Genomic DNA, 20,978 nt, shown 5'->3' on the forward strand with positions numbered 1-20,978 from the left:
TTGCGCTTGTGCATTCAATCTCTTGACTCTCCTTTGGGCTGCTTGTTGTCGTGCTGGTGCGTGTAAAGGCGAGAAAAAAGGTGAGAGACACACGGCGCGAGAAGAAGAGCAGCACGGAGAGCAACCCTACACCCGGCGTTTTTGCCCCGTATGCATTCGTCGTTTGTACGCTCGGCTTACGAATCTTGTAGATTCGATTCGTTACATGATGAGGCAGCAGGCAGCAGCAGACAAAAGTACCAAAAGCAGGCGGAGTGCAAAGAAAGGTATGTTTTACACGTCGTAGCATTGGCATCCAAAAGCAATAAGCGAAGCAGACACATCCTTAATGTGATGGAAGGCCAGGACATGGCGGGCCATGGAATGACATTCCCATTTTGGAAGATTCATTCGATTATAATTACGTTAACAAAAAAAAGAAGAAAAAGGCAGAACCTTGAGCTCTCAGTCAAAGGGCGACATTTTTTGATGTAATCTTATTTACCGCAAAAAATCCTCTCACCACAAAAAAAAAATCGCGTTTCTGATTGTGTCCGATCAAGTGTGCGATATTTAGATGGAGCGTGTACAAGTTCCCATTTGCTTAGTTGTTGGTGGATTGCGTGACTCTTAGGGCTCTCTGTAGGATCAACCGTGACACAGTTTAACTATTGTCATTAATGAATTGAATGCTTATTATGGTTCAATGAAGCATGTCATGGGGGATTGTGTGCGAGTCCAATGCATGATAGACTTCTTACCAATGCGTTGATCTAGCGACACACGCACAATAACGAAACGCATTCGAGTCGAATGTATGCACAAATGACGCTGAGTAAAAAATGAATTTGCACACTAAACCTGGCGATACAACAAGGTGTTGCTTGAAACTGACACTAATCAATTAAAAACCCTCGATGATGCACATTGGCATCCAGTACATTTATGACCATCAATCATGTTCGGATTGTCGAGTGTGGTATCGTGATTAGCGAAATAATAGATATCCATGCACGGCGCTGATGTGTGGGGCGATGCGAGAAACGATAAAACACCTTGTGTGCAGCGAACACAATGTTCCTCTATGCGCATGTAGATTACAAGTGGGCATCCAACGCACAAGAGAGGTCTAAGCACTGCTAGTCCTACAGGGACTTGCAACCAACACACATATACATAGAGGTGAATCTGTTTCACGGTTGCGTTCCGTGTGCACACGTTCGCCGGCTACATTCGTGAGGTAATGTTGTGCCGTACGTGCATACAGCTAACTAAGGTTTGTTCGAGTAGGACGGTAAGTGCGAGCCGGAGTGCCGCACGCGTTGCAGCAACGAGGAGCCGCTTTTCCTTCCCCCGACAATGCAAACGCGCCGAGCGAGCGAAGAACGGGCAGAGATGTGCTGAGGACGGCGACGATATTCGCCGAGTGGTCCTGCTAATAAGCCGCCGCGAATCTCGCGCCTCGGGAACGCGCGCCAAGATGCATGACACTGCACAACTCGCACAGATAATGATTATGAGCCCAAGCCCGCAGCTTCAGCACACACACACACACACCGAGCGAGCGGAAAAAATCATTGCGCCGATAAGTTAATGCAGGAAAAAATTTAAACTGCAGACCATGCATTCCATATTTGAAATTAGTTTTTGCGCGCCGCGTCAAGAAGTGTGACAAAATGACCAATAGACATTTACATTCCGCGCTAACAAGAAATATTTGCGTACTCACCATTGACACGGGGATGGGGCCCGTTCCGTTGGCGTAGCCGTACGGAGACACGAGGTAGCCCATGTTGAATGAAGATGTGTGGGCACTGGGCTCCACCTTGCCTGTAATCACATACATCATTAGTAAATACGCCATGCCGATGCAGGAATACGAACTCATAAATTAAGCTCGTGAAATACAAATTCATAGAAGTAACTAGGATTCATACAGGGTTCATCGAAAAACAACACTTCCACACACCAAACCTAATCACATATCCTCGTTTATTTTGTTCACTGTACGCTGGCAATTCCGAACCGTGCAGCTGAATACGAACGCAATAGATCCATATGACATCCATATCTGTATTAAGAGCAACACCATTCTCAGACCATGTGTCCAAGAATTTATGCCTTCTTATTTGAGCACGATTACAATTGTGTGGCACATGCCAACCATAAAATCGAACCATTGTCTAACACAACAACATCGTCCATATTCCTCTTTCAATCCACGTGAAACAAATGAATAAAAAACAAATCATTGTCAAATGCGGCCGCCTAAGTGAACGAATTTAGTATTTATTAGTCGATTCGTGAGCAATAAATTACTCTCTAATGATGTCGCTGCGAGATATCCTTCCAGCACAGACAACCACAGAAAAACACAACGCCGTCCGCGCAGACGAGATTTAAGCGATAATCCTCATGGAAATTGTTATTCGGTCGTTGTTTAAACACGAGTAAATCTTCGCCTTTAGATGCTCACCAGCGATACGGCCTCTCAAAACGATATAAATTAGTATTCTAATTCCGATTCGGCGAGTCGGGTGGACTTCCAAGAATATAATTTGTGTTCCCCCACACCGATTCACGTGCGTAACCATCAAGCATTGAAACAATGACCAATCTATATCTACATGAGCAATGACGAAGACCTCTACTGGTATAACTAGATGAAAAGTGAATTTAATCGAACGCGCCGACATTTAATACGATTGTCTCCTGTGCGCTGTTCCTTCGTGTGCGCAACGACGGATATTTGGATTATTGAACAAGGTTGTTGCGCGTTATATTGTCGAACACGAGACGACATTATTTGTCATTGGCGATTATGTGCGCGCGGTGATCGCACGGAATATGAATTTAGAATTTATGCTCACATGCCAGAGCGGTGAACTATAGTTTATAGTGTCAGACGGAACGATCCCAAAACGACATTCATAAAAGTTTAACATATATCATCCTCAAGGCATTTATGGCGTAATTACGCTACATACTGTTTCATACATTGTTGTGCGACAATAACATTTCCATCGCATTGTATGCGCCACTACATTAATTTTCAATTAATATTTATTAATTTTTATAATCAAGATTCGCACTAACATATTCCGGGAATTTTTAATATGCATGTATTCATAAAAATCTACTATTATGCAAAAGAATTTTTCATTTGGTTACGCATGTGCGTACATATTGTGTATTCATAAAAGAATGCGCATCACATCGATGCGAGCGCTAGCTAGCTAGCTAGTATGAAGAGCCGCGCGCAATTTACTGACGCGTGAAACAATAAACCGTCATTATGTAACTTATTAAAACATCAATTTATTTTAAATTAAATTGTGACTGCACACGCTGCGCAGCCGTTGTCGCACATCCCACCGTCGGCGATGATACGCACTAGAGTTATTAACAAATTTCAGCGAGAGCTGCAAAAAATAACTCGCGTGTCAGCGAATAAAATCTAATAAACGATAATATTTTGATGAGAATTAGGCTTTTTTTATACGTATTTACACGATAATGCGAACAAACAAATAGACCAGTCATCGGTATAATATGTTGATATATACCTAAGTGACAAATAAATATTTAACAGAAACACAAATTACGGCTGAATTTATCTCTAAATAACAAATTAATCGTATTTAAATTATATTTTCTATAACTGTCTGAATATATTTGTGCATTTACGAAAAAAAAAATAGATTTATTTACTTGAAAAATCAATTCATAACCCAATTAAGTAGAAAATGTACCCTTAAATTTATCTAACGTTAATAGTTTTCCAGTAATTAATAACTTTAACTAACAAACGCTCTGCAATGGTTCAACAAGAGACTATGCGAGGAATTAATTCGACAGTACTAATAATCTAGATATTAATTAACCGTCTCGAAAAGTTGAGTTATGAGCATCTTTCAACGGGAGACTATTCAAATTATAATTATTTTAATTACGCGCATCGTTTATCCAATGTGTATTTCGAAGCGGTCGCCGGTTAAATGTTGTTATTTCATCATTATTTAATTTTCACTCTTTTTTCGCTCCTCTCTCTTTGTTCCCACTGTAAACGCAGTTTTTTTTTGGGAAACACACAGAACCAATATTTATTTCATATATAACAGCGTGATAATAATACGTTTATAATGAATGAAGCATGCGATGAAGCTTTACAACTTCCACGATCCTCACACACACGCAAGGCGGGCGAGGCGAGATTCTGTATAAGAATGCAGCACACGGCGAAGAGAACGAGCACGGCGTGTCCGAAACCGATGAGTTCTTTTTTGTTGTTGTTGTTTAAGAAGAAGGATGCACCGGCGTGCATCTTCGTCGCGCCACTATAATGGGAGCGCGGACAATGCACGTAGGTTTATATGATTGCGTATCCGCACACGAGCTGTACGCGCAGGATTCAATTCTCATCGTATTTTCATCAACATCGAGAACATATTTAAAGGCATTCGGATATTTCTCGGCCTTGTCCAGTTAGTTAATGTTGAGCCAATGATCTCTACACTGGGTGTTCACGTTAACAATTAGCGCCGTTAGCAGCCTACTCGAATTAATTTAATCATTTCATTGTTTATTTGTTTCCAATTGTATTATCACAATGTAATGCATTTTTCTTATGCATGGCTATGCGTAATTTACATGTAATTCTGGATGGTTGTGAATTTTTGTCCGAAAGACCCAATTGAACTAATGTTATAAATACGATGGTGTAGTGTAGACAAGGGGTCAAGTGGAAGGCGGGAGTCGAGCCACAGGCCCAGTGAACGCCATGCTCACAGCAAGACGACCTTCAAACAGCACGTCTTGTCCGCTCCGAGATCGCTCTCCGTTGCTCTCGAAAGCCGGCGGGCGAGCTGAAGAAATGCGCCAGCGACGACCAACAAACCGTGAGCATACTCGTGCGCGCGCGAGCTTGAGCAAAACATTTTCGAAGCGAGAACCCAGTGCTGCAGCATGCTAATGCACGCGCCTTCGCTTTTTGCAACGCGAAAGCATGAGGAATGAGCGCAGTGCGCGCAAGCACGAATTCGAGACGGCCCGAAACGACTGAAAACAGTGTACAATTCACATGCAAACCGCCGAGTCAGTCGTCGCAAATATGGGACATTTATATTGCGGTCCACCAGAGCTCGAAGGAAATGCGCGTCAAGGAGTTGAACTTAACATTGCGTCGCGTCGGCTTAACGTCTCATCGTGTTACCAGTTTCAATCATTCTGTGCGCCATGTTTGTGCGGGATGAAAATCGCCAATTGCATTATATATTTAGCCAGGTATGGACGACTGACTGACTGGTCTGTAAATATAGACCTGCAATACGATCGTAGATCGACACAAATCAAAAAAATGAACAAAATTTAAGACCCATCAGCAAAACATTGCGATTTTCCTTAACTAACAAAAAATATTCGAAGCACTGATCAGAAAATTTTTAAAACACATTTAAAACCATCAAACAACTAACTTCAACTCGTATAGTAGTGCATCAACAACACGTAATCCGACCATGTTCTCGTTCTCGTACTCATCTACCGGCATAAATATCGCTCTGCGCCGGCCATGTGCTTCTGCTATGCGGTATGTTAGCATCGCGCCGGAGATAAGCACACCGAGCTAGCGATAGACAAGCGAAGAAGAAAAAAAAAACTACAAATATTTTTAACTGCTTTAAACGCGCATAACTTATCATAAAGCAGCAACACAAAACAACATTGTACATACATTGTAATACGTATGGGCAAATGTGAACAAGTACTACCGTTTGCTATATAGCTAAGATACTGACGATTGTGGGAAGTTGCTTTAAATGTCAAATATTTATATTTAAAGTTATATTTAAGGATATAGCTCACAATTTATTTAATTGCAAAACGAATCCGATGATTTTAACGAATTAACACTGGCTATGTTTGATCTGAGCTAAAATCAAAAATATTCCTTTGGTTTTAGTCTTCTATCCATGCAGTTTCCTTAATGAAATAACTGCATTAAAGTTTATAATCATATTTTCAAAAAATCCTGCTTTTCTATTTTTGTGCGCAGCAAACCGCAGTATTCAACCATACTTCAATATTCCCGAGTTGCAGGGCTGCAGCTATTCAACTACCGTCGTCCGTGGCCATTCCGGCTTCTTAGTTCGAGAGTTGCGACTCCTTCTTCCCTTGTTGGTCGTTTACGAGTAACTTATGTTCGTGCGCGGCGCAACCGGCTCGGCGTACCCGGCAAACATACGCGCGGAGAGTTTATGTCCGTCTGGTTTTTCTTAACTTATTCTTAACTCATTCGTTATGTTCATGTTCATCTCACTGCTACCATAATACACCCGTGCATCATGCGATCCTAGGATACAGAAACACACATACACACTGCTTTCAAAGTCGTAACTCGAAAATTACAAAATTACGCAGGCATACGTTTTTTTCATTTCTTGTATCCATATAACCGGTGGAATTTTAAAATAAGAAAACATTACATACATTTTTTTTGTGAGTCTCGTAAACGGAAATAAGAAATAAATACAGGCGTAAAATGTATTTTTGGCCCATTACATTGCCAACTGTGACAGTATAAGCAGTAAAACTACAAACTTTGTCCGAGGAATACTTTTCTCGGGAGTTTAGAGACCTTTCAAAAATTGCTAAGTGGGCTGGCGTCGCCGAGTGTGGTTTTCCCAATCATTTCCTCTACCTGACGAATGGCAAACAAATACAAACTGACGCCGAATAATACTGTTGTTGATAGCTATCGCAAGCACCTAACTCAAAAATATTTAAAATTATGCATCTGAAAGCCATCTGAGTACCTCTTCGGCAACCCACCCAAAACTAAAACTTGGTAAGCCGTTATTAATGCCACCCCAATCCAAGATCAGCTCGAGTTTTAAGAAGTCATAAATAAATCCGATGGAAAAGGGTATTTTCACAGCGTGAAATTTTTATTTACGTAAAATCCGTCATGCACAGTTACCAAATGCAACCAACGACCACAAAAACACATCAAAACCCACAACAAATTTTATTCGAAAAATATCAAAATTATTTAAAACGAAAGATAAAACAATTCAAGATATGTGATAAATGCATTACCTGCATTTAAGTAAGAAAAATCATTGCGACGCATTATTTGTATCTACATCCGATGAGAATATGTTTGGCTATATGTACGCATGTGTGCGATCCGATAACGCGTTGCCATATTTTATGTTTTGTGTGATGTACTTCGTTCATTTAACTCAGCCTCGGAACACACCGCGCGGCACTATTTATTCAACGCGTTCGAGTGTCAGAGTCACTCGCGATTTGACATTTCACATGTGCTCGATGTGTACGCTATTTGCTACATGTGTAGTTGTGGTCGTGGTGCGCACGTATGCGTGTACAAATGTGTTTTTATCAGTTCGATACTTCTCACTCTCGTAAAACGAATAATGTGAAAATAATGATAAGTTGGGAAGTCGCATCGCCGGCGCGACGTATCTAAAACCAATAAAAGCGATCATAAAGCGCGAGCGTAGATTAGAAACATCATATTACAACACGCGCATGTCCCGTCTTTTATTAGTATTGTATGTTCGGCAGTGTTATTGTGTGAGTGCGCGGGGTATTTATTAATTTGATATTTACGGTTCGCACTGTGCGCCGTAACCAACGTGATTCGTTTTTCTCCATTGACCACCTAGAGCGACGAAGAATACTCGTTAAATTGCCAACTAATTGATGAAAAACGAACGTGATAATTTAATTCCTCCGCTAGCATTCAATCTGGAGGTTATTGCTGTTTTTGCAACTTTTCACTTATCACCGAAATTTAAGTGAAGTTAAAAAATGTAAATTTTTTTAATGCGTTTTCATATTTTCGTATATTTTATATGACTAACAATGCGTTTTTCGGTGATGCGCGCAGCATACCTGTTTCATTTATATTTCATGCGGAGCCCTCCGCCACGTGAAACTGACAAACCAGCTTATAGTTGTTATAAAACATAATTTATTAGACACGATGCGTTTTTACAACGGTCAAGAATTTATATACCTGCAGCACACTTGCTTTCTTTCGTCTCTTTTGTGCCACCTTCTCTGGTGGCTTGCATTATAACACCCTGAGAGCCTGGCTCGTCGCAATTTAATATCGTAGTATTTTTAATTTGGAAATGCGTACAAATCACACACAAACACACACCCAGTGCATGAGCGTGTTTTAAAAACAGCAAGTGTCCAGATTCCGGGAAACACTCCACTTACTTCCTAAAATCTTTCGATTAATAGCCGTGTGTTTACTGCCCTTTGGGTCGGGGTTCTTTGTTTTCGAGTAAAATGAATGCTGAGCCGGTAGCAGGTGCTTTCGATGGTCTGCGTGATTTTATAATAGCTAGTTATGTGCTTAACAAATGATCAGTTGCTATAGTAATTTTCGCGTCCGCAGCAAGATGCACGAAATAAAAACGAACGGCCGCAGAAGTACCACCAGCTTAATGATTTCTAACAAGCGCGCGCGCGATGCGTTCGCCAAGCGACGGCAAGCCGACAAAATCGTCTCGATAATCAACGCAGCGCAACACATTCGTTCTTGCAGGATACAATCACGTAAAATTAACAAATAAACATTAGAAAAAGAATAATTTCACTTACTGAAAACTGGACTGTGATCTGGTCTTGCTGCATTTTTGTTGGCTGTGTAATTTCCACCGGACTTTTCCTGCAATCGAACACAAAACGCAAAAAACGATTAATCACTTTCGCCGACCACGAGCACGTCTCCAGTCGAGGTGATGAAGAAGAAGGGTTGGAGGGTCAGTGGGATGTGTGAATGTGGTTGAATTTAATTTAGCGGTGGGCACGATAATAATTACCCGACAGTGCGGTGCTCGTAAATTAAATGTGATAAGAATTAATCAAATCAACACCGAGGCCGGTTAATGATTGTTAAGGCGTGGTCGGAGCCGGTCGTGTGGAGCGCGTTAAAATATGCAACGTTCATTATTTATGCCCAATTACAACGTGCGTACAAATAAATAAGTACACCGAGCATGCACGATGCGCGATGTGGCCGCCAGCGGGAAATATTCTGATATGCGGAGGCACGGTCTATTGTCGCGATGCTAAACGAGCATTTAGTGTTTGTCGTTTATTTAATGCTTTTTCGAAGAGAATTAGCGTCCGTCTGAGCGCTCGAAAACAATGCGTCTATTCAAAGAATTCTAGCATTGTGTGCATGCAGTGCGCATCTAAAACAAATGTAAAGAATTTACGATGATAAGTGCGCGCATGCCAGACGTAATTTCAGCGATGATTTGTTGACATGTCGCCGGGCCCATTGTTTTTCCCCGACGCCGCTAATTGGGAACAATGAAACAGAACGCGGCGCGACGACCGACCACAGGGAAGAAATGATTCATGGGATGGCTGGGACTCTGAAAATTGCGCATCTGAGGCTGGTGTGCTGCGTACCTCCGATTCGGTAAGGTCGATAAGGCTGCTCTTCTCTTCGGTGAGGTTCTCGGAGGACCTCTTCTCGTCCTCACCGTCGCCCTCGTCCTTGAACACCTTAACCTCATCGGTGCTGCCGAGATCATCTCCGCCACTGGACGAGACGTGTGGCATGGTTCACTCGCGACGCTGCATTACAGCTTGCTACATGGCACAGCTGCCTTCACCACATCACACGCACTACACGATAACACCACCGGGAATCCATCACAGGCCTTCAACACGTGCGTCGATGGGTGAAACAATAAACTAAAACGAGTCACGGCGCGCGCGTGGTGCTCTCTCTGGTTCACGTTTTGTTGTTGTTGCTGTTTATAGGCGCCGACGGAGAAGGTTGTCACTTGAATAACGTCTTCGGCACAGCGAATGATCTGGTGTTTAGCACACAGAGGTGCGTCGGCGGCGGCAGCAGCAGCAGCGCCCGACGTAACGAAGCGATCGCACGACACTACCGCTGCTCTGACGCTGGCCAGGCGGATTAGGCAAGCGAAACTAGTCGACTGAGCGGTGCGAGCGCCCGAGTGTATGCGCCGGAGATCGGTACGCGCGTGTGCAAGCTCTCTTGTCGGGCGGCGAGCGGCGAGCACAACAAACTCGTCGACTACTGCGGTGCCGCGGACCGACCGAGAGCGCGGCACTCCAAACGCCGCACGCTACTCTCTTGTCGGGCCCGACCAATCACCGCCCGCTTTTTTGATCTGCCGAGGCGGCATCGCAGTAATGGCAGCCCGGACGACTGCGCACGACAATCGCCGACTCCTGCGAAAGCGAACCCCCGTGCTCGGCGGCACGACGCACGACGCAAGTGCGCGCCGTAGGTGAGTCCAAGTCGCGCCGCGTCGGCCCGCGCACAATGAATCTTGTATCGCATGCGGATCCGCGGCTGCTGCCGCGCTGCCGTTTCTACAGCCGTCGCATGCACTCCGTGCATTTAATATCGTCTTTCCGCACCACACCGCACCGCGCCTCCTCGCTGCCTGACAATTCGAGTGTCGACTGACGGTTTCCTGATTAATTCTCTTCCAGCGCAACTACTGCTCTTCTCTCGACGAGCAGCACAGACTAGATCTAGTGGCAAAGTGTAGTGAACCAATTATTATCTTGTATTCTTTTCTCAGCGATAACAAGATTCCTACAAAAAAATAACTTTACATTTTAATTATATAATTTTACAATTCAACTTATTTACAGGTGGCAGAAATGAAGAAACCAAACTGTTTGCATTACAAATTACAAGTCAATGCATTCCCAATGTTATGGTGAATGGCCTCAAAGGTGCATTGCATTTAATATTCGTCACCAGCTTTAACAATCGTTTACATTCGAGCGCGCGCAGTCAAAAAGCATCGTTTTGTCACACCAGCAAAAGCTAAACCCAAAATATGTACACACACCGCGCTAAGAAACCGTCGAAGAAGAAGCCGTGTCAGGTCCGTCACGAAGAATACAAAAGTGCGTACCGTTCTCCCTATTATGCCTAATACAACTTCGGATTAGGAAGGTTTTTCAAACATCAAGATGAAAACACACATTGCTCTCACCACCCAACTAACAACCCACAACAAGATGTTCCGCATAGTTTTTTTCATCTCCCTCATTAAATTTAAAACATTTTACAAACAAAAAACTTCCCAGCAGTGCGAGAATACATTTTAATAATAACTTTGATGTTGGAATATCTCAAAATTGAATAATCAATTGGGGGTGCATTAAAATCACCCAACACCCTGTAGGTAAAAGAAAAAAGAATACGAGGAAGCAGAGCGAGAGCAGCAAGCTGCACCGACCTGCGTCAGGCAGGTTCATTTTCCAGGAAGGCCCACCCCCATTTACACGCCATTATATGTTTGCATGGGGTGCATTCCCAAACAAATCATCCAACAAAGAACGACGTCCGTGGGCAAGGCGAGCGGAGAGGCTAGTGCAGCATGAGGCGCAGCTTTCATGGAATAACTTGTCCTCTGCCGTTGGACGTGTTTCGTGCTGTTCATGCGCTGCTTCCAACCGCCAACATTTACATGTTCGCTTAGAATGCGCATAGAGAGACTGATGTCACCGTTGGTGGCAAAGTCAACCTTGGACGTGATGTCCAAATTGACCGAGGGAAGAGCTCACTCACTCACTTGATTCATGAATTTTAAACAAACCAAGATACATTCGAACCTAACAAAGATAAAAAATAATTTTTGAGAAAATATAGTTTTTTGTTGTAAAATATTAGGGGGCTATTTGGATTGCAGCATCGCGTGCATCATTACGAAGGCCATAAACATACATTGTGTAAATATTTAAAATCCGTGCGTGCTCAGCGGTCCTCTCGATGCCTTGGTCCGCCGTGGGCTCTCTTGTTTTTTGGCAGTGGAGAGCGTTTCGCAGTGCCGCGGTTTATGCACTTCATTCCCGCGGCGTGGAGGTACTTATCCACGCGGCGGATGGTTTATAACGCGTTGGAAGGAAGGTTGGACGCCGGGGACCCGGTTGCGCGGCTCGAGTGTCTGCGCCGGAGCCCGGCGAAGAGTAGGCGCTTTCTCGCCGTCGTCGTACTGAATGGGTAGACGAGGTGAGATAATGAGGTTGAGATGGCAAACCAGTTAGTGCTCATTAGGCGAACAAGGATGGGCATTTTGAGGAATTCCACCCGCCGTATCTTGTTAAGTCATCTCGGCTCACGACCGTCGACGAGAACACGTAGACCACGCAGTGGAGCGCATACGAAGACGCGAGCCACCAACACATCGAGACGCTAATGTGGCGCTCGACCAGTCGGTGGGACCGATTCGAATCGTCGCCGCAACAACAAGACCCACATTTCGATTCGATGGGATGCTTAACGAGATGTGCGAAAGGGTTGGCGACGTTACGAATACTACCTGCCTGCGTCGATCATCTCTCGAGGTCTGAGACGGTCTGCGGGCTTGCAGCACGAATATATGGAAAATGAAAAAAATTGAAGGAGAGCTCACCATTGTACATTGTGCCTACACGTACAGCTTACGCACACATTCACGTTGCGAATGAAGAACAAGCCTGCTTGACTTCATGCTGCCCAAAACCGTGAGCAATGCAACTGAATTACACTGCCCAAATGAGTGGATGAGGAATATACAGTTTGTTACTTAGATTTTTTTCTCCAGCAACAAGGCATGTATCTATATTTAGAGAAAATAATTACTTCATTTATAGAAATAATAGTTTCTAGTGAATCTCGACATTTTCGAAGGAACAGTTTGGTTATGATTTTTTTGACATTTGACAAAAGTATTTCTGGTTGCCTACCATATCAGCATTGTCAATTTAGAAATTATCAATAAATATTATAACAAGATTGCCTGCATGAACACCGTTAATAAATTATAATTAAATGGCATTCAGTGTCTCTTGTGCTGGTAATGGATTATAGATGCTGAATGGTGAGAATATTAAGATGGTGCGATAATGTCTAAACGAGTCTCACGCATCTCAAACGTAAATTTCTCTCGTATACTGGAGCAGTTTCGTGTGTGCATTTGCAGTTGCACCTCTATCACATATGTAAATTCGACAAAACAATGATAAAATAATATTTGCTTATGTTAATCACGAACACATACCAAATTATATGAATTATGAGCAATTTTACCTGTGATAATTTTAATGACAGGTGGGTAACATCTCAAGTAAAGTACGATGAGTGTATGTAATGTGTATATAATTGAATCCGTTTACTTGTTATGATATTTGTTTACCAGCACGCGATGTTCTTCAGTGGAATGTTCTGTTCTTGCGAGCCAACTTGTTTCTGATTGCGCATCGTGGCGCCCTCTCTGAAAAGTCTCATACACTAACTTTAAGGAAAATTTTGTTTCTTTTGTTAAATTGATTTTAGTATAAATCGGAGTTTCTTTTTGGGACGCAGTACTACAGATAAAGATGGTTTAGAGGTAAGTTTAAGGGTGTAAGAAGTAAGAAACATCATGTGTGTCCAAACACGTGTTCTATTCTTGTTCTGTACCGGGTATTCTATGGTAAAGTCATATAAAGTTAACATATTGTGATATGTTATGAAAACACAACTATTATCTGATTCCGCTTTATTCAATAAACGATTACGAACGCATTCAGCACACCTGATTAACAGTGTTCCCTTTCAGAGCTTGTGACGTGTTTGAAACTACTATATTTCCAACCGATCGTGATAAAGATGTCTTTTTCCTAAGCCACTGTAACGACAACATGGTCTTAACCGTGATTGCCGTGATTACATCTTCAAGCGCATCGCAGGAAGCTTATGTACGTGTATCCGTATACGTGATCCGTCCGGATTAGTTTCCAATTAATTGCAATCGCAACGATAACATTGTACGCATGTTGCACGTTTAGCCGCTCGACACACACGTGATGGCGACCAATGCTGTCGGGCGTGAACGCACTCGCACACACTCGCACGCCCATTATGCAATTTATTATTGGCTAATTACTATAATTACGCCGACGTAATTATTACCAGGAGGTTGTTATTTTATGCATGATGTACGAGACGCATTCAACACAGCGCAAGCTCGCCATCGCCTTCGCACGAATAAGATATCTAGCTAAATAGGTGCACACATAGCGGTATACATATTAACGCCGTTTAGCATAAATACGTCGGATCGCATGTTCTATTTGAATGCAGAAAACGCTCGAAACTCACACTTTCCTTGCTTGATGCGAATTCAATAAGCCGCATGAACGACATGCGCATGCTATGTTAACGCGCACTGCACGAAATGCAAGATAATGATAGTAATTAGTTTGTTAGAGACTTGTTAGAGTAATCTTAAGTCGGTGTAATTACATGAATGAAAATTGTCCATGCAGAATATATGTACGGTGATATAGAATGTTAATTGGAGGTTTGGAGGGTTGTGATATAAACTTTTTATTATTTTAAATATTGTAATGCGCAAAATTTGTAAAAACTTTCATTTTGATTCTGGAAAAAATGAAGAAAAAATTGATTCAAAAATATTTCTAATTAAATTCGAAATAACTCAACAAAGAATTTGTCAAAACGAAAAAAATTATACAGGATAAAGTAAAATACTTCTTATTATTGTAAAATTTGAAAATTAAAATTGTATTTCTGGTAAATAATATTACTAACAAAAACTACTGAAAACATAATAAATGTATTTCTCCTGTGAATACAGCAGCATTTAAGAATTGTCGTCGATTTGCAATTAAAGTTACTTCTTGTAGACGTAACTTTCAGCTCCACCACGACCAAAACCTAAAAAAAACACCAATCGTTGTTAATTTTTGTTTAGTAATAAACTTGTAACTGTTTTCTGTTTTATGTACGTACCGCCAGGTCCAAATAAGGCCGAGTAACATGGGTTGTTGCAATAGGGCTTGCCCTCGTGCTCGGCGTGGGATCCAGGAGTCAGCGTTTTGTTGCATTTTTCACAACGCAAGCAACCTGCATGCCAGTCTTTGCCCAACGACACTTTGCGTTCAGCTATAATCAAGAATTGAACAATTCAACAATTAAAATCTAATGGAATATGTAAAATATTAACTTTAGGTAGGCAACCAAATATACACGCCCTATAAAATATATGTTTTGTAGCAGTTTTGCAACAGTTTTCAATAAGCATGTACATCATCAACCTAACACCTAATACGCTTCGCGATGCGGAATAACTGGAGCACGTGATAATGGCACAAAGAACTACATCTTCCATTGTGCCCAGAGCTCTGGTACGTGATTTTTACTATGCTCCCGTGTTCTACTCCTTTTGAAAGTCCTTTTAGACTATTTCACCTATTTTACCTCTCTTCGCACATTTGCATATTTACTTCTTTTGTCAGCTGGTGTTTGCATTTTTTATGTGTGTGTACGTGATTCGACGCATACTTTTGTTATTAGTGTTGTTTTAATATCAAAGGGGTGCTAAAGAGGTAATTTTCTTAATGCACAATTAGCAAAATGCGCATGAGAGAACATTCATAACTTTTACTTATTTTGAAGTAAGTAAAATAAGTATAACTAGGAACCCCTTGTAGTTTCGTACCCGATGGCGTGGCAGCCAGCAACGCAGTTCAGTAGTAGATTTCTGTTCCGGTCTTTAGCACATGTCGCGTACAAAAGTTAGTAGTGCCTATATATTAGTATATATTGTTCGTACATGTGACTATTGTTTAATATTACACTTTTTTGTCACATGAGTTCATTACGAATCTCATACGTGTTAATTTAAAGTAGAGAGTAGAAAATAAAAATTCACGTTTTATATGTCTATTTTGTAATTAAACTTTGCTCTGTCTTTTTTTCTTTAAAACGAACAAATAAAAAATTAATGATTCAAATTGTTTTTTATTTAAATTTTCGCGAGGCTAACTATCAATTATTTATATTAAGTTATATAATACATATATATACCAATTCCTACAGATTATTTATATAATTTAAACAACAATAGGCCAGAAGTTGAAATTTTTATTTTAATGTTTGCTATAATAGTAACAAAGTTACTTGTGGTTTTGACCTTGCTAAGTTGTTGCATTGATCTTCGCTAAACCGTTTGACCTAATCTTGTAACACAAAACATCGAGGTTCAGTGTAAATACAATTTTAAACATAAATATTAGATGTATAATTTTCATATTCGTATAAAATTGAGTCATACTCATTCCAAATAAGCAGATGACGTAATCTGCCTGGTATAATGTTTTAGGATTAACGTTAATCGTTGTTCTAATGTTAATGCGCGCTAATATTTTGTGCCATGACTATAAATTATATGCCGGAAAATATATTGTACTTATTTAGCATATAGCCCAGTCATTTGGTAGTTTTGCTTGGAAAATAGTGCGGGATTGTTGAAAATTGGTATTCATATAGATTTCGAGGTGCTCTTTACGAATTTCAACTTTGCCACCTCGTATCTTGTTCGCTCGAGCCACCATCTTGGAAAAATGGTGTCAAAAACAGTTTTTGACCATATCTCCTGTCCGACTCATTTTACGATAAATATATCCATATAATAAATTAAACTAGAGAAATTTTCCTATAATTTATGTAAGTACCTTTTCTTGTAAAATTAATAGTTTTAGCGTACGGGCGCCGCAAAATCTACTTCAACATTAATTTTGCCAAAACTCATTTCCACACCACCATGAGGTAGAGTACGTGGCGCGTTTGTTTTTATCGTGGTTTCCTCAGTAGGCCTAATCCACACGCACTATTCCAAAATTTAATGGATTGTCTTCCGATACGCTCTTCGCGATAGATCAAGTGTTCTGCGTTAATTGTCTTCAGGACCGATCGAAATATCACAGGGAAAAATTTCTTCCATACTATCCGTGATGGGATTATCGTTTTCAATGCAATCTTGGTTCTCGAGTTCATCGTACGTGTGCTCAAAACGGTAATCGTTTCTTCCTCTTCATCGCTATCTTGTGATGGAACTTGCGAATTATCACAGGTACCACTGCAATTTGTTCAGATAACGGAGCACTTCATTCCAGTCTTTCTAAAGCCGCAGGCTTTCTGACATCCCTTTTTGCATTTGCAAGATATTAGTTTTAACAATGTTTCGGGGCTGGGGGCTCAAGTGTGGTGACAGGAATTAGCCCATTCTTGTTTCTTTTTCATCCCCATTGTTCTGCATTTAGTTCATTCCAATACTACTACTTAACTTGGTGATAAGTTCTGAACGAATGTTGTCGGACTGCGGCTTCAATTGGTGGTAGCGATGCAATATTAAATTTATTTTTGTATGCTGATTTTGTGAAGCTGGCATATCTATAGATGTTTGAAGACATATTTTGCATAGTTTTCACATCACTGTAACTGTATAATTTAAGAAGGAAGAATTCGCCAGCAATGATCTCGGTATCAGCCTTTGGGTTTTTGAATACCTTGATAACTTCGTTTACTCGTAAATCTGGATTTTTGCGGAGTACATTAATACATTTTAATTTTCCTTGATGAAAGAGTGCAGATGTTGTATCACAGCCACAAAAAGCGTGTAAGAATAATATGTGATCTGCCGCTGTTTGATCGATCATGCTTTTGGTTGAATAGATTTGTTGCAAAATTTTTCCTTTTTCTGGTTTTAGCAAATATGTTGTATGTTTGAACACATTGATAGTGCCGTTAAAAGAATAAGAAGATCTACATCTTCGCCGATAACCTGAACGAATTGTGATACTGTGCATTGGCTGCGACCAAATCATAAACACGCTCGAGGCATTCAACAATCGCTCTACCCCAATCATCATTACGTGCTCTAGGACGTTCTGAAATAGTGTTTTTCATCGATAATTTATGTACGCTATACACAATATTTCGATCACTCAAATGCGTCCGTTTTTATTTCGCTATAAATTCTGCTGTTATTTCAGCAGCGTACAAAAAACAATTATCTTTAAATGAGAATGTTGGGCACGTGGATCGCAGTTGTGGTTGAAAAGTCGTGACAACACTTCCTTTTAAACTCAATGATTAGTTTCTCATTATTATATCGTTTCCGACATATCTCGTGAACAACTACCGATCTCAATCCCTCTAAAAGTTTACCCTTATTATCCTTTCTTTTAATGCTCAATCACTTCACTATCTTGCAATGGAGTTTTACAAAAGAAAACAATTTACGTTATCAACCATGGCATCAAAACTGCAAACAACACGACTATTCAGAACAATAAATATCAAATAATGACTCAATGAAGAAATAATGAAACAAAAGTAAACTCGGCCGGCAAAAGTTTCAAACAAGCGAGGGGGTGCAGGAGCACCCTCAAATCATAGCAAGCAAAAATAGCAGTCATGATGACCTGGAAATGAGTTTTGACAAAAACGAATGTTGAAGTAGACTTTGTGGCGCCCGTACGCTAAAACTATTAATTTTACATGAAAAGGTACTTACATAAATTATAGGAAATTTTCTCTAGTTTAATTTATTATATAGATATGTTTATCGTAAAATGAGTCGGAAAGGAGGTATGGTCAAAAACTGTTTTTGACACCATTTTTCCAAGATGGTGGCTCGAGCGAACAAGATACGAGGTGGCAAAGTTGAAATTCGTAAAGAGCACCTCGAAATCTATATGAATACCAATTTTCAACAATCCCGCACTATTTTCCAAGCAACCACGTTTTTAGCACCAAATGACTGTACTAATAGAATTTTAAATAATTTTTATTTAATTGAGTGTGCGTTATTACGTTGCGCCTCTATAACCACACAAGAAGAAGAATTTAATTACTCAACAATTTTAGATGGTAATTTGGCATTACTCGAATTGTTTTATTTGTATATAAAAACAATTACTAAATACATAATCAGCGAGCATTGAGTTCATTTAACTGAAATTAGCATTAAAATAAAAATGTTATGTCTTAGCCGGATAAAATTATTTAATAAAATGTCGTGAATAATTTAAAATGGGTATTAATGTCATATTGTCACGGTAATAAAAACAGTCAGGGTATTTGTGATGTGATTTAAGTGCGTCCAGTTAGGTTTTTACAGTTGCTTACAAAATAACTATTTAGATAATTCTAATATCAACAATAAAAATTATCAAATACAAATAAATAATTGACTTTATAACGTACTGATAACCATAACTCACGCTTGACCTTGCATTAGGAAGTATATGACTGTACGATGTGCACTCTTCGCGCTCTAGCTTCAAAACGGTTGGTCGTATGAAAAAAAAGTTTAAACAAAAGTTGTAGGGAATTTTATAGCCTACAACTTTTATAATGAATGCAAATCTCATTTAACCGATAGGAAGCCAGATATTCGCGAAAAACCGATTTTTGGTACCTTTGACCTTGAATATCTTGAGACGCAGGCACGATAACGATTGTGACTTTTGAGACAACATTTAGAATGACAAAACAAAGGTTCATACCAATTTTCAGCTTATTATCTTTCATTCCGAGGTGAAAGCCCTAATATGACTGGGCTAGTAATATATCTGACAATAGTGTGAAATATTGTGACACTTCTGTAGTTAAACCATCTTGAAAATGTACGTTTGCACTTTACTCACTGTGTGTCCGTCCATATATAAAGTACCACTTTTTGTGTCAAAAAACCGTAGAAAAACTGGCGCTTTATAGGTGGAAGTAGAAAAACCACATTTCCACGAATAATAAAATTAATAAATCATATCTTAATTACACAATCAGTGTCATCAGTTCTACGCAAAATTAAATCACCAAGATCATCAAAAAATATAATGCATATTACAGACATCTATAAATTACTTCCGGACACTTGAACTGCTGTAACTATAGTCGCCCATGCCTGCGGGTCGTGCACACGAGAAAGTATCATTTTATAAATTGAAAAGTGTACACCTATGATCGCTTACTGTTTCGAAATGTTAAAATCGTGAAACAATGGCAATTTAATTTGTACGTAAATCTACCTGCATAAAGCACAGCGTGAAAATAAGAAAATACAAAAACATTCGATTTCTAAAGAATTTCACCTTTCAGCACACAATAATAACTAGCAAAAATGTAGATGTATACCTGCCATCAGCATTTCTATTTTACACTGTAAAATAAAACATGCCACGCAAGTCAATAATACGGTTTTTTTATTATTCAATTGCATAGGATTATGATACGCTAATCTTTACAGCTTCAAAAGTCGATATTTAAAAAAAATATTGAGTTTAAAATGTATTGCATGCACTTAAACTAAAATCTCTTATCATATTATGACTGAGTCAAACGTTGCGAGTATATTAATTAATTAATAATATAATAATTACCAAAGTACACTGGCTTTTCACATTTTGGGCAGTTCGGCATGATGATAATACTGCAATATCACAGTGTTGTGCGAGCCAAAGTAGAATAACAACAACAGCACCTCCAACAACGTTCACTTCTACACTGAGCGTTCTCGATCGCTCGCCAGCAAGTTTAAACGTTTAATGCTCATTCGCGGTAAATTCTGATACGTATCGCGGGTGTCGCGGGTTGAGAGGGAGTTGAAGTGTGTACTTAACTTAACACACATGCAACTTACAGTGTAACACACAACTAACGTATTTGTTAAATGACAGAGATAATTATTTTTAACAAAAAACAGGCGTCTTCATTGATAAGACTTTCGTGGCAAAGAAATAAGTTTTCTAAATAAGCAAGCGAGTACGTGGCATTGGAAGTCTGTAGTTGGTTGAATCATACCACAACTACACCTGGCAATGTTGAACTTGAGCATGTGTTGATGGTAGATATGTGGTCACGACCTGACCACGAATTAACTAGCGGAGATGCCATAACAATGCATGTGTGTACATATGTTTACGTGTGTGTGTGAAAGGTACGAGGTAATCGCGTCAAGTGGCAGGTTCCAAGTATGGTTTATGGGCGTGGGCGTTACCTCACTTCTAAAACGGACAAAAATGATGAAAGACAGAACATAGTTTAAAAACTAGTATTGATTTAATTAATGAGTAATCAAAACTATGACTCACTTTGATAATAATTATAAATGATGGCATTCTTG

The 20,978-nt window shown here is 40.1% G+C and overlaps 2 protein-coding genes across 10 annotated transcripts in view; both read right to left on the minus strand.

The window, feature by feature from the left end:
• Positions 1-10,093, minus strand: part of pan (transcription factor pangolin) — an 86,307-nt gene extending 76,214 nt beyond the window's left edge. For 5 of the 9 annotated variants that reach the window (XR_010548801.1, XR_010548802.1, XM_065305272.1 and 2 more), the window contains exons 1-3: positions 9,436-10,092; positions 8,617-8,683; positions 1,709-1,809 (exon numbers count right to left, since the gene is read on the minus strand). Coding sequence is in view for 7 of the 9 variants with exons in the window: in XM_065305272.1 (XP_065161344.1) it covers positions 1,709-1,809; positions 8,617-8,683; positions 9,436-9,588 (321 nt within the window). In the remaining 2 variants the exon portion in view is untranslated. Of the gene's footprint in view, positions 1-1,708; positions 1,810-8,616; positions 8,684-9,435 lie in introns of all 9 variants that reach the window. The other 4 variants (XM_065305271.1, XM_065305269.1, XM_065305277.1 and 1 more) reach the window with 2 other exon arrangements.
• Positions 10,094-14,539: 4,446 nt separating this feature from the next.
• Positions 14,540-20,397, minus strand: LOC135794120 (cysteine-rich protein 1-like). Its single transcript, XM_065305283.1, has 3 exons — positions 20,236-20,397; positions 14,801-14,953; positions 14,540-14,725 (listed from the first exon to the last, which is right to left on the minus strand). The coding sequence occupies exons 1-3, from the start codon at positions 20,273-20,275 to the stop codon at positions 14,682-14,684; spliced, it is 237 nt and encodes a 78-aa protein (XP_065161355.1). The 5' UTR covers positions 20,276-20,397; the 3' UTR covers positions 14,540-14,681.
• Positions 20,398-20,978: the final 581 nt, after the last annotated feature.

Source organism: Atheta coriaria, unplaced genomic scaffold (genome assembly GCF_025399875.1).
Source record: "Atheta coriaria isolate IRGN ID8LTWV9N9 unplaced genomic scaffold, Caltech_Dcor_3.1 hic_scaffold_6_pilon, whole genome shotgun sequence".
In the NCBI taxonomy this organism is placed as follows: Eukaryota; Metazoa; Arthropoda; class Insecta; order Coleoptera; family Staphylinidae; genus Dalotia; species Dalotia coriaria.

Bases quoted from the DNA above. Each gene is read 5' to 3' on its own strand.
- LOC135794120 (XM_065305283.1), bottom strand. From the start codon at position 20,275: ATGCCGAACTGCCCAAAATGTGAAAAGCCAGTGTACTTTG. The intron at 14,954-20,235 runs GTAATTATTATA...TCTTGATTATAG, and splicing joins TGAAAAGCCAGTGTACTTTG to CTGAACGCAAAGTGTCGTTG. The intron at 14,726-14,800 runs GTACGTACATAA...TGTTTTTTTTAG, and splicing joins GGCCTTATTTGGACCTGGCG to GTTTTGGTCGTGGTGGAGCT.